At 48.2% G+C, this 11,957-nt stretch overlaps 1 protein-coding gene across 3 annotated transcripts in view; it reads right to left on the bottom strand.

Annotated features, from left to right (window-relative positions):
- DIAPH1 (diaphanous related formin 1) overlaps window positions 1-11,957 on the bottom strand; it is a 93,569-nt gene continuing 81,612 nt past the window's right edge. For 2 of the 3 annotated variants that reach the window (XM_059417780.1, XM_059417779.1), the window contains exon 23: window positions 11,260-11,432. In XM_059417780.1, coding sequence (XP_059273763.1) covers window positions 11,275-11,432 — 158 coding nt within the window. In that variant the 3' untranslated portion in view covers window positions 11,260-11,274. Of the gene's footprint in view, window positions 1,974-8,125; window positions 8,213-10,271; window positions 10,408-10,535; window positions 10,701-11,259; window positions 11,433-11,957 lie in introns of those variants that run through there. The other variant, XM_059417781.1, reaches the window with a different exon arrangement.

Below are 11,957 nucleotides of genomic sequence, written 5' to 3' on the forward strand. Positions count from 1 at the left end.
TACTGTTTCAATGCTTTATTAACAGTTGGAAACAAACCCAATAACCTGGAGGTGATGACATCCCAGAAGCCCAAAAGGCAAGGGAAATAGGTTTGCCTTTTTTTTTTTTTTTTTTTTATTAAATGCATCCTAGCAAAAGTAGAATAAAAAAGATAGGGTCAAAGCCCCAGATATCAGCAGGGAGGAGGAAGGAACCCAGGGAGGCAGCCTCCTCCCTACCCCCACCTTCCAGGGAAGAGCTCAAAGGAGCTGCTCTTGCCCCTTCACACACAGGCAGCTGTAGCAACCAGCACCCTGGTTCCTGGCCTGAAGGCCTCCCTGCAGGAACCCTCAGATCATGTAAGTCCCCCCTTTGCTCCAACGGCTCTTACTCTGGGTCAAGCCCTAACCGTGTCATGTTCTCTCCTTACCTGTGATGGGAAGCTAAAAGCACAAGGAGGGCAAAGTGTCACCTTGAGCCAGAGAATCTGAGCTTCCTGGAGCAAGGGCTACTGAACAGTGTTGGCCTGCCTACTGTTCAGAAGGGAGCGGGGGATGCCGTGTGGCCACACTCCTGTGCTTCCTTGCCCAGTGTCCAGTTAGCATTTGCACATTTGGCTTGATAAATATATTACATTTATAAAAACTCTGTGGTCTCAGAGCTCCCACTATTCTTAGGCCTGGTCCAGCTCTGTCAGGGAAGAGCTTCCTCCTGCCCCAAAACTGATAATGGGAGAGAGAATCTGCACTGGCCTCAAGGGCCCAGAAGGCTTTAGGGCTGACGTGGCAGTCTAGGATTGAGGGTTGCTTAGGATTGAGGCCTGTGGTGAGAAATCCCAGGGTCGCTGGGTCCTGCCATCAGAGCCTCTTACATTATGAAGGGGAAAGGGGGAAGGAATATTTTCTTTAAAAAAAAAAAAAAAAATCTCATATAAAAATAGATCCATTTGCAATACAATTTCTCAGCCAGGAGGCTCCACCTCCCATTTCCTTGGAGACAGAGGGTGAGGTGTTGGGATGGTCACAGTACAGCCCATACTCCAGATGAGATGCACCAAAGCTCTGGGGAAGGTGTGAGGAGTGACTGTGGCTCGGTCGCCGGGGGCAGGGGTAGAGAGTTCACAGAGGCAGGGTCCTCAAACATGGCAGCAGGCTGGGGATAAGTCCCACAATGTCTCTTGCCTCCCCACAGGCCCTTGGCCACGGTGGAACAGATCAAGTGGTTCAGGTCCTTTTTGTTCTGGGATGCCTTTCCGCGGAAGGTGCGGTAAGGATGGGGTCTGCTCCCCACTTCTCTAGGCATGGCTCCCACTGTCACACCACAAGTAATAAATAACAACCAGGAGAGGGAAGAGCAGAGCAGAGGTAACAGCAATGAAAGGGGGGATAGAGCCCAAAGGTTCACAAGCCCCATGCTGTTCTCAGGGCTGGAGAAACCACAAAAGAAAAACACCCAGCAAGACTGACCCAGGTGAAAGCCCACTGGAAAAGCAGGGGCTGGAAAAGCAGGTGGGGCCTGGTCTGAGACAAGGCCTCGGTGACAGAGAGGAGACACTTGGGGTTAAGGCAGCAAACAAGGAGCCTGCTTTGGTAATACAACAGCCAGGGCTGGCTGGGTCGGGCTCAGGCCTCCCCCGGACCCCCAGTGCCCTTTCCTGCTGGCCTCCAGGCAGCTGAAGCTTGTGTGATGTACAGAGAGCGGCAGGCCAGAGAAAAAGGGTCAGGATAGTGGGAGCAGCCACCGCAGAAGAATACTTCCATGACCCTTTAGGCACAGGCTCCAGGGCAAGACAGTCTGGAGTGCCCCAGGGGGCTGCTATGGCCACAGGCCCCAGCTTAGTTTGCACGGCCAACCAACTCCTTAGTTTCCTCGAGGATTGTGGAGACTCCCTCATTGTTCTTGGCCATCTTAGAAGGAACAGCAGTCATGGCGTCATCCTTCGTTAGCTCTGAGGCTAGCAAAGATGTGACTGCACACCCGGCCTTCCGGTTAGCTGCAAAGAGAAGACATGAGAGAGCTTGTCCACAGAAGGCCCAATTTCTAATCCCTTTCCTTCTCTGTAGCAGACATTCAGCCCAAGGCCATGCAAAGGGGGCTGCACGATCTGGTTCAGAGAAGCCGATACTTTAGAGGAGGAGCAGAAATCCAAGAACACATGGAATAGACTCTCTAGGTGCAGACAATGTAAATGGAGGGTGCAAGCTGTGTGCTTGCTTTCCTGTGTGGAAGCTGCATAGGTTTGAGTATACTGAGACAGACACATGTGGTTCAAGTTTGTGTAAAATTTAAGGCGAAATCAAGTACTCAAAATGGGTTTACTCATCACTGGGTTGCTGAAATTAAATAGACCCAGGCTTGGTAGAGTATTATTTTTGTTTTCTTGGCAGTTTTCCAGGAATCTCCTAGGCCCAAACCATTTGGAGTGAACCCTGGGGAGGGCTGTCCCAAGCAGAGGAAGGCCTTCCTCAGGCTGCTTGGGGCAACTCCTGCAGCAAGGAGCAGAGCAACAGCCATGCAGTGACCCCGCATGCACGTCAGGCTCCCAGAAGTCCCACGAGCCCTCCATCCCTCTCCCCGCGCCCACACGCCTAGCTCTTTCCCACCTCTTTAAGGGCCCTATGAGGTATGTATGTGGCTGTGAGGTGGTTGGGTCAGGAAAGGTATGTCAGGGAAGGCAGAGCTAGGGTCAAGGATGGGCCCCAACAAAGAAATCTCAGCCCAGTGGGCTAAGGGATTATGAAGTTCCAGTTGTCATCTTAAACAGGAAGAGAAGAACTAATCAATTCATGAGTTTCTGGTCTCATTTCTGGGAGCCACCCCTAAGACTCTCCCATTAATTTATGGGATGCAGAGTTATGGCACCAGTGTCTTCAACACAAAGGCAGTTTCTTGGGACTCTGCCCAGCTCATGCTCTCTGCCTCTTCCCATGCCCTACAAACAGCACAGAGAGACCACATGTACACCAAGAGCCGCCTGCCTGGGATGAAAGAAACCAGATGCAAAGGCCACATGTGCTAGGATTCCATTTCTATGAAATGTCTAGAAGGAGCACATCCAGGGAGACAGTAGATTCATGATGGCCAGGGACTGGGGGAATGACTGCTCATGGGGATGGGGTTTCTTTCTGGGAATTAGATATTATTCTGGAATTAGTGGTGATGTTTGCAAAAACCTGTAGCTATACCAAAGACCACTGAAGTAAATACTTTAAAAAGAGTGAATTTTAAGCATTTGATTTATACCTCAAAAAACCCTGCTTGCTGGGTCATGGGAAAGATGAATGAAGAAAGCAGCACCTAAGCATTAAAGAAGCAGGGACAGGTGAAATGAGCCTAGCCCTCCCCAAGGAAGAGAGGGCAGGACAGGGGCAGCCTCAGGACATGTACAGGAAGGCAAGGTCCAGAGGAGGCGGTCAACAAAGCGCCTGGAACGCCTGCGCCTTGTTTAGACCAGCAAGCAGCTCATGGCAGGGTGGAAGCCAAACAGGGTCAGCTTCTCAGCAGGGCTGCCAGTTTCCCCAGAAGTGGAACGCAGCACCACTGTGTGCACACATGAGAGGCCGCCTGCAGCTCGGAGCACTCGGCATGCCCACAGGTTACCAATGTATGGGTCTCCTCCTCCTCCAACTCCTCCTCCCAGGGGCACAACGGACTGTCTAACAAGAGGAGAAGGCAGAGTGAAGGCCCTGACCAACCAGCACAGGGGTTCATCATCTGGTTCCAAGGGGAAGGAATGGGACCCAGACTCCAAGCCGTTCACACAAACCACTCCTTGGATTATGAACACATGCTCTGGCCTCAGCGACGGAAAGGAGAGGAAAAGGAGCCCCCACTGGAAGATCTACAGGTAGATGCTTCCATCTTCTTAGTCTCTCCAGCCAAGTCTGGAGCCAAACCTGTGCAGTTTCCACACAGGAAAGCAAGCACATGGCTTGCACCCTGCATTTACATTGCCTGCACCTAGAAAGTCACTTAGTTTCAGCTCTTTTCTGAAGGACTCCCTTCTCTAGGACCCTACTTCTCATGTCCAGAAAGGCAGTGGCTTGGTGTCACTTTGGTGCTCCTGTGTATTCAGTCTCTAGCAGTTGAGAAAATACTGCCAACTACTCGTGTGTGACTGAAGGAGTGTTGTTTAGGCTGAAAGAATTCCTGATTCCAGACCCCAGAAGGAAAAGACCACCAGGTCTTCAGAGACACCTCTTCTGGGCAACATGGGAAAAGTCAGAGTTCAAGTGTGGCATGTCTTGTGGTGTTTCTCTTTGATTTCTTCCTTTAACAGGACACCAGTTGTACCTCATCAAGTACTATTTCTACATTTCTAGATTCCAAAAGATTTTGATGCATTACCAAAACTAAGAGTGGATGGTAGGTGGGGGGGAAGACCAAAACTTAGCTTTTAAGCCTAGGGATGGCCATGATGTGGCCTAAGGTTAGAACCAGAAATGGGAAAGCTCTTAGCTGGAATTGGAAAGAGAATCAACAGGATGGAAGAATTCCGGTTTCTACTTTGTCTTCAGGGCCACAGTTATACTCAACAGTTTGAAAAATCCAGAGAAAGTGACTCTTCCCCTTCTTTCCCTAGCTTGGGTACTTGAGACTACTGAAAAGTAGCCACAGAAGCAGATACATAATTTGACTATATTAGATCAGGGAGGATTATTAACTCACAAGAGAATGATGTCATAGTCTAGTGGGGAAAAGGGAACCATCCTGAGACACTGGTCAAAGCTCTCTGAAGCCAGATTCCTAGATGTTCTAGGGTGGGCTACAATAAAAACACCAGCAAAATCTACCAACCATATATAATACCAGTACAGATGAATCAGAAAAAGGTTAATGATTTAGAAAAAGACATTTATAAAACAGAGGCTAGAAACTGCTCCCAAAGAGGAAGTGTTCTTGTTAATAAGCTTCCTTAGGGGAGAGGAAACTAGGACAGATGGGGCAGTCATTACTGTCCTTAAGAACTCATTACTGTCTAAAGTCACCTAATTATAATTTCTGTCCTATTTTCACAGAAGCAGAGGGAGAAGAGGTAGTGGTCTAGGAAACATTCTTCCCCTTCTATAGACAGGTAGTCATCAGAAACTCACTGGAGCAACTGTACCATGTCCAGTACTCTCTCTGCTCGAAGGTGGGAAAGAATACCTCTGGCCTCCACAGAGGGGTCACTGTCCTGTCCATCAAGGAGGCTTAGTGGCCACAGCCCTGGACTTGGAATCACAAAAGGGGGGACAAAGTTCCTCGCTCTACCGTCGGCCAGCTGTATAGAGCTGAGCCAGCCAGTTTCTCTGGGTCTTAATTGCTTTCCTCTATGCAGAGGTCAGATGCTAATCACTGGAGGTCTTCAGACATTCTCCAGACTCTAAGGTTCTGTTAGTGGAGGTGGAGCTTAGATGGAAGGAAAGGAAGAGAAAGACCAATTTCTTCCCTTGACTTTTATCTCAGTGAGCAGATGGCCTATGTATAAGAGGCCACAATTCAGACATGGAGATAAAGTTGAGTCATTAAAACCACACGCTGACTCAATCATCAGCTTGAAATAGTAGCTGCGATACAATCACATGGATTCTTCTCTTTGACACTCAAACCATTGTTCTCCCACACCCTGCAGATCACAGCAGCTTAACATGTCACTTTTAGTGAACCAGCCCTGATAGTAACTCTCCTCTTCCAGCGCATCAATGGTGCTTTGTATACTCTGTACTCTGTCTACACTCCCTCAGGTCTCCAGAGACCGGAAGACTTTTTTTTTTTAAACATGCCTTTAAGTCCTATGGAAGAGGCCAGTGTCTTTGAGGCAGGGACAGCTGCTTCCCAGGGACTGAGGAGGGCTGTGAGACAGATCTGCTCGCTAGCGCTTCAGTTTTTTGGCTCAAGGCAATCGGCCATAGGAGGGGAGTCAGAGTTGGTGAAGGAAGGAGTGGACCAGCTAAGTCCAGTATCCACTGAGGGAAACCTGCAGCCTTTACAGTGAGAATAAGGCCTTCTGAGTCCAGCCTCTTTCCAGTCTTAGTTCTACTGCCTCTGGTCAAAAATAAAATTAAAGCTAGAAAAGACTCAAGAGATCATTTTAGTCCAACTCATGAAGAAACTCAGTCCCCAAAACCTGTCTGACGTACCCTAGACAGCACCAGAGTTAGACTTGACTTGGGGTCCTTTGGTCTCTACCTAGCCCGATGCTCCTCGGATTGTGGTAGAGTTTTTACATTTAAAGGCATGAGGCCACGTCACTTCACAGCATGTGAATGTACCACCTCAGGAGCATACCAGAGTAACCAGAAAGGTCTTCCTGGGGAGATGCTTTCAGATACGTTCATCCCTGTTCTGTGAACCTACAGCCCAGAAAGATTAGATTACAGGATGGAACCAATTTAAAAAGTATGCACTTCTCTGCTTCTCTTAGTATTTCCTAGTATCCATCTCCTATTCCTTCTTGCACTGAGAATAGCACTTTGACTAATTTAGATCTTCTGCTGAAAGGTTATGTTCCAACAAAATCCCTGCTTCCTCTGCCTGTGAGTCCTGGTTCCCTACTTGGGAAGAAGCAGAGAATGGGGCTTCCCCACAGAGGGGAGCCATTGATGTCTGGCTGCCTGTGTACAGGAAGCATCTGGGATTCTAGTCCAGTTTCAGAGGAAGAGGCTTAAAAAGGGAATTCCCCACCAACAGTCAGATGCAGGTTGGCATTTAGCTGAGAGAGTCAACAGTGAGATGCAATATAGTTTCATTTGCCTGGAAATGCCTAATGTAAGGCCACACTGGCAGGGGGTTGAAAGCATCTCATAAGAACCTTTAAAAACTAAACAAATACTACTAGCTGCACTCTCTACCCAAATACTAATCTATAGGATTTAATGCACTATGCCAGGAAATTCTAAGTCCATTATAAGCACCTCTCCTCCCACTACAAAGCCTGCCAAGAGGAAATGGGGAGGAATTGTAACTAGGGATTCTCCTATTTAGGGAAGGTTCGGAAGTCACGCAGAAGAGCCGTCAGAAGGGAATCTTCTTTTGGGAATTCAGAGTATGGGCTGAAAAAGAGAACGACCTTTGGGACATTAAGTTTATGGGGGTTAGCATGCTCTACACGCTTGATCCAGAAGATCCCTGTCCAGGCTATGACAGGTATTGGAAGCCCTACAGAGGCCAAAACAAGCTACATTATTCTTCCTTCCAATAACCTTAAAGCTCTTATCAAAGAGATCTACAGAACAGCCCAGGCAGGCAACGGAACACAGCTTTCACTCTCTCGAAAGTAGAAACCCTTCATGACTGCCCTTTCTATTATTCCCACCCTTCAACCCAGGAAAGAAGCTATCTCTCTCTCCTAGTCCAGAAGGGCCCTCACCAGACTCAACAGTGCCCTCATCCACCCAAGGGATAGTGTTGGTTGTAGTACCTTTTCCTGGAACAGTCTCTTGGCCACTGTGTGCTTCCTTCTAAGGAAGCTTATCCACTGATCCTTCCCCACACTAATGCCTGGATCACTTGTCTTCTTATCCCCATAATTCTTAAAGGCTCTGACTCAACTCAATCCACTGAAATCTTCAGATGGCTGGGAGAGGAGGCTGTGGGGAAGTCAGTGGGGAAGACAAAACGCACTGCAGGCTAACTGCACCCAAGGAGAGGGTAATTCTCGGACAGAGAGTTTCTTCCATTGGACTGCTCCTCTGTGTTATTACATCTGAGGATAATCTCAGATAATCTCCTCTATCTTTTCTGCTTGTGAAGTTGAGAGTAAGGGCTCTTGACTTTTTAGGGCTCTTGACTTTTTATTTCCTACATCTAATTTACACTTTTAACTCAGTTTTTGTTCATACCTGCAAACACCCACCCAAATCTGTGTCCTGCACCATGGTTCACTTGTTCCAAGTTTCTGCTTCAAGAATGGGGAGAAGTACAGTCATCATCAGCTATAATAGATCTGCTAACAGATCTGAAGACCCAGTTCTCCAAGTCCATGCTTTCTATCATGGAGGTAGAGGACTGGACAACCCACTCTTGATGCAGTGACTATCATGAGGAAGTTCCTGAACCCTCAGAACATCTTTACCTGATCTTCAGCCCAAGGCAAGCAGGACCAGGAGCAGAGAGACCTCATCCCTTCCACACGCCCAGGCTGGGCTCCATCTGCTTACTTACCCTGACGGGGTCCTCTCTTCCGTCGGAATGCTGCGCCCGTCTGCAGAGCTTCCAGAAGACTGTCCATCACACCGGTCTCATCACCCTCTGTCACAAAGAAAGACGGAGATGTAAGCTCTTCAGCCTGAGCAGCATACAGTGTTAAGTCCCATGCCAACTCTATGACTGTTGCCTGGCTTACCCCTGGCCCACGGTGGCTGAGGACTAAACCTCAAGCCTCACAGCCCATGTTTAATTGCATCTGTTGGACAGTGGTTAAAAGAAAAGGTTTCACTGCCTACTAATCAATGTAAACCTTGGAATATTTTCTTGAAGTATGTTCTTTCCCAACCCCTTGGGGACTAGCACAGAGAATTGCAGAACTGCCCAACTCTAATTCCAGTTTAAGTACAAAGACTGGATATGAAATGAATATGCAACCATATCACTTGCTCTTTATCCTAAAGTGTTTCCCTCTAATTCCTATAAACACATCAGGGACAGCCCGGTTCCAGTTTCAGAGCAGGGCTGAGGAAAAAGAAGACACCCACCCCGCTGCTGAATTTTACTTAAGTACTGCCCCTTGTGGCTGCATCTTCCAGAAGCCAGCTCAGCATGTAGGAGAAGCATCCTGGCTAGAATATAAAGAGTTAATGTAGAGTCTCTGTTCCAGCCTGGCTCTGTTTCCATGGCAACAGCTCTGGGTGGTGAAATCTGAAACTGAAATCCCAAGAAGCCTGCAGGCTGGAAGCTATTGGTCTGGGCTCACTGCTCCCGGCGCCACCTGCTGGCTAAACATCACCAGTGCAGCTGACCTACATTCCGACCTCATTTGCTTGCCTTGGGGACCAGGGCCAGGGCTTGCTGCATCACCAGATAAGGGGTGCAGCCCTCATCCTGCATCTCCGCTGGACTCCACCTTCACCTGATGCATCCTAGACAGTACCTGAGGACAGACACTGGCCACCAGGGGAGAATGGGGAAGGGAAAGGACACTAGGTGTGGGCTTCAAAAGCATTAGTAATAGAACAAATCTGTGGCTTCCATATAACTAGATCCCAGCAAAGTTTCAAGAAAAGAAAAAAAGGGAGGCTGTTCAGCTCCTTCAGGTCACTAGTTTTACCACAATAGGAGCTGCCAAAGCAATATCCTTGGGAGCAAGAGGTGCAAGAGCAGCTCTGGCCTCTAGTGCTCAGCAAAGCACTTTGATTCCTGCCAGACTTGGCAGCCTTAGAGACCCTTTTTTATATATATAAATTCAATTAGCCCACATATAGTACATCATTAGTTTCAGAGGTGGAGTTCAGTGATTCATCAGCTGCACAGAACACCCAGTGCTCATGACATCATGTGCCCTCCTTACTGCCCATCACCCAGCTATCCCACCTCCCCTGCCCTTTACTTAGATAGCTCGTAGTTGCTCAGGTTCAAGCAGGGTGGCCTCAGCTCAGTGCCATGCACAATGTATGCTATATTCTTGCTACCCAGAGAAGGAGCAGAGGGGGGCAGGGCATCAACAGCAGGAAGGCAGCAGAGACAGGAAACAGAAGGCCAGTAATTGAGCCCATATGTTTCAACAAAGACATGCTTCTGGTAGTGAAACATTCTGCTAAAGAAAAGAGAGTAGCCAGCTCCCATGCCCCCTTATCCAGAAGTTCAGTCCTTTTATAACCTCATAGGTATGCGCAGTTATGCTTGTACATAGTGTGTACGACTGTGCGGAGGTACTGAGCACATAGTACTTAGTGCAAATAAGCAGGCAGGAGGACAAGCCATCAGTGAAAGACAGGAGCAAAGCCAGGAAAACATTTTGGGGAAAAGAATGAAAGATGTAGTAGATGGAACAAAAATGGGCCAGAAGACCATGTGGCCAGGCAGAAAAGTACACGTTACAGCAATACTAAACCCACTGGGAGATGAGACATAACACAGGAACTAGCAAAGGCGGGGGGTGGGGGTGGGGTGAGCATGGAGCACTGGAATGTACATGCAGGAAAGCTGAGGTTCAAGTCCAGTGTCAGGCTCTTGGAGGTAAAAGGCTGCCAACAATCTTTTGCCAGGAGCTGAGCTCCGACATGAGCTGTTCCCTCTGGCCTTGAGATTCTAGGCAGAGAAGCCCTGCAAATGTTCCTGTTTCAGCCCATCAACCCTTCTCCTCGCTTCTTACCTGCATTCATGTCTATGAGTTGCTCTCTCTTCTGCTGCTTCTCGAGCCGCTCCTTCTCTGCCTTCTCCTTGGCTAGTTTTGCTCGCCGCATCTTTTCCTCTGTCTCCCGCCGCTTCTGGTTTTCCTTGACTGCTTGCTGTGGAGGAAAACAAAACGAAACACGTGGCCATGTGTGCACTTCCACATCAGCCCACCCCCCCAGCAAGCCATGTGGAAAGCGAGAAATGTCCACGAAAGATTCAGTCAGCAGTATCCCTGGCTCACCACAAACATATTCTTGAAGTTGTGCAGATCCATGAAGAATTCTTCCACCGACACTTTCTTGGGGTCAAAGAGGAAGTAGTCTCCCAGCTCCTTATAGAGGGCCTCCATGTTACAGTGCATCAGGCGTAGCTTGTTATACTGCTCCTGTGCGTCCTTCACGAAGCTGTGCGGCCAGGGAGTCAAGGACCAAGACCAGGAAGCAGACCCACTGCTCTGGCCCCGAGGAGCACACAGAGACGCATGCTGGCATGCACAAGGATGTTCAACATGACACTGCTTGTAAGAGCAAAGGCAAGAAGCAATCGAAATATCCAGAACAGGAATGGAAAACTGTAAACCATGGCTCACCTACAGCAGAAGTGGCAGTAACATGGCTCTGCACATGCTGCCGTGGGGTCAGGGCCAAGAGCCAGGAGGTGCAAAAAGCAATACAACACAACACAGTTTTTGTTTAGAATACACTCCTGAGCTGAAAATGAGGAGTCCAGTGGCAGTGGTTAGGAAGGGGCGAGGAAAGAGAATACGTGTGTGCGAGTAGTGGAGACCGGGCAGAGGGCAAGGGGTCAGGGAGGAATTTTGGTGGTGTGCCTACCACAACAATGAGAATGCTCTCAAGAACTATGTATATAATGAAAAGAATTTTAAGAGTTTTTTTTTTAAGAAGGAAAATTTCTCTACCCCCAGATCTCTCCAGCTGTCCTCCCTTTGGGAAGTCTTCCTTCCCTTCCCAGCAAGCATCCTAGGAACTCCTTCCTCTCGTAAGAAAGGATATAGTCATTTTTTCAACAAACTTGTCTTTCTCATCTATGGCAGCTGGGAAATTCTGAACATCACGTTCCACATCAGAAATTTGTTTCTTCATCTGATCTAGGTTCTTTTGCAAGTTTTCAGCAGAAACTAAAGGAGAAAAAAGAGAAAGCGAGAGTTATTCCCAGTCCCCAGACCCTCAGCTTCTGGTCGTCAAGGCGCCGTGTCAGTGCGCATGGTGAGCTGCAACTCTCAGGTCCCCTCCTCCAGTGGTTCCACACATCATATTCTTCATCTTTCCACTTAAACTGTAAGTTACTCGATGCCTGAACCTCCAGCCTCAAGAAGAGAAGCTTCATTTAATTTAACAGGAACTGGTGAAAGCCCCCGGGATCTTGGTCTCATTTATTTTAGAGAGAGTTTGGGAGGAAGGAGCTATCCACAGCAATACAGAGGAAGGGCAGAAATCTGTTCCCATTTCTACTGAGTGCTGCTTTTTCTGTGCCTCGTTCCAAGACGGTGAGGCCTGATTTTTGTCAATCTAGTCCATGCTTTCTCAATAAAAAGAACCACTGACCTAGACTAAAAACACTTGCCTTTCTTCCGTTGGTTTTTTTTTTTAGTATTTGGTGTTTCCCTAAGAAGGGAAAGAATGCTTCCCACTACTGTATCCGA

The sequence above is a fragment of the Mustela nigripes genome, chromosome 12 (genome assembly GCF_022355385.1).
Source record: "Mustela nigripes isolate SB6536 chromosome 12, MUSNIG.SB6536, whole genome shotgun sequence".
Lineage (NCBI taxonomy): Eukaryota > Metazoa > Chordata > Mammalia > Carnivora > Mustelidae > Mustela > Mustela nigripes.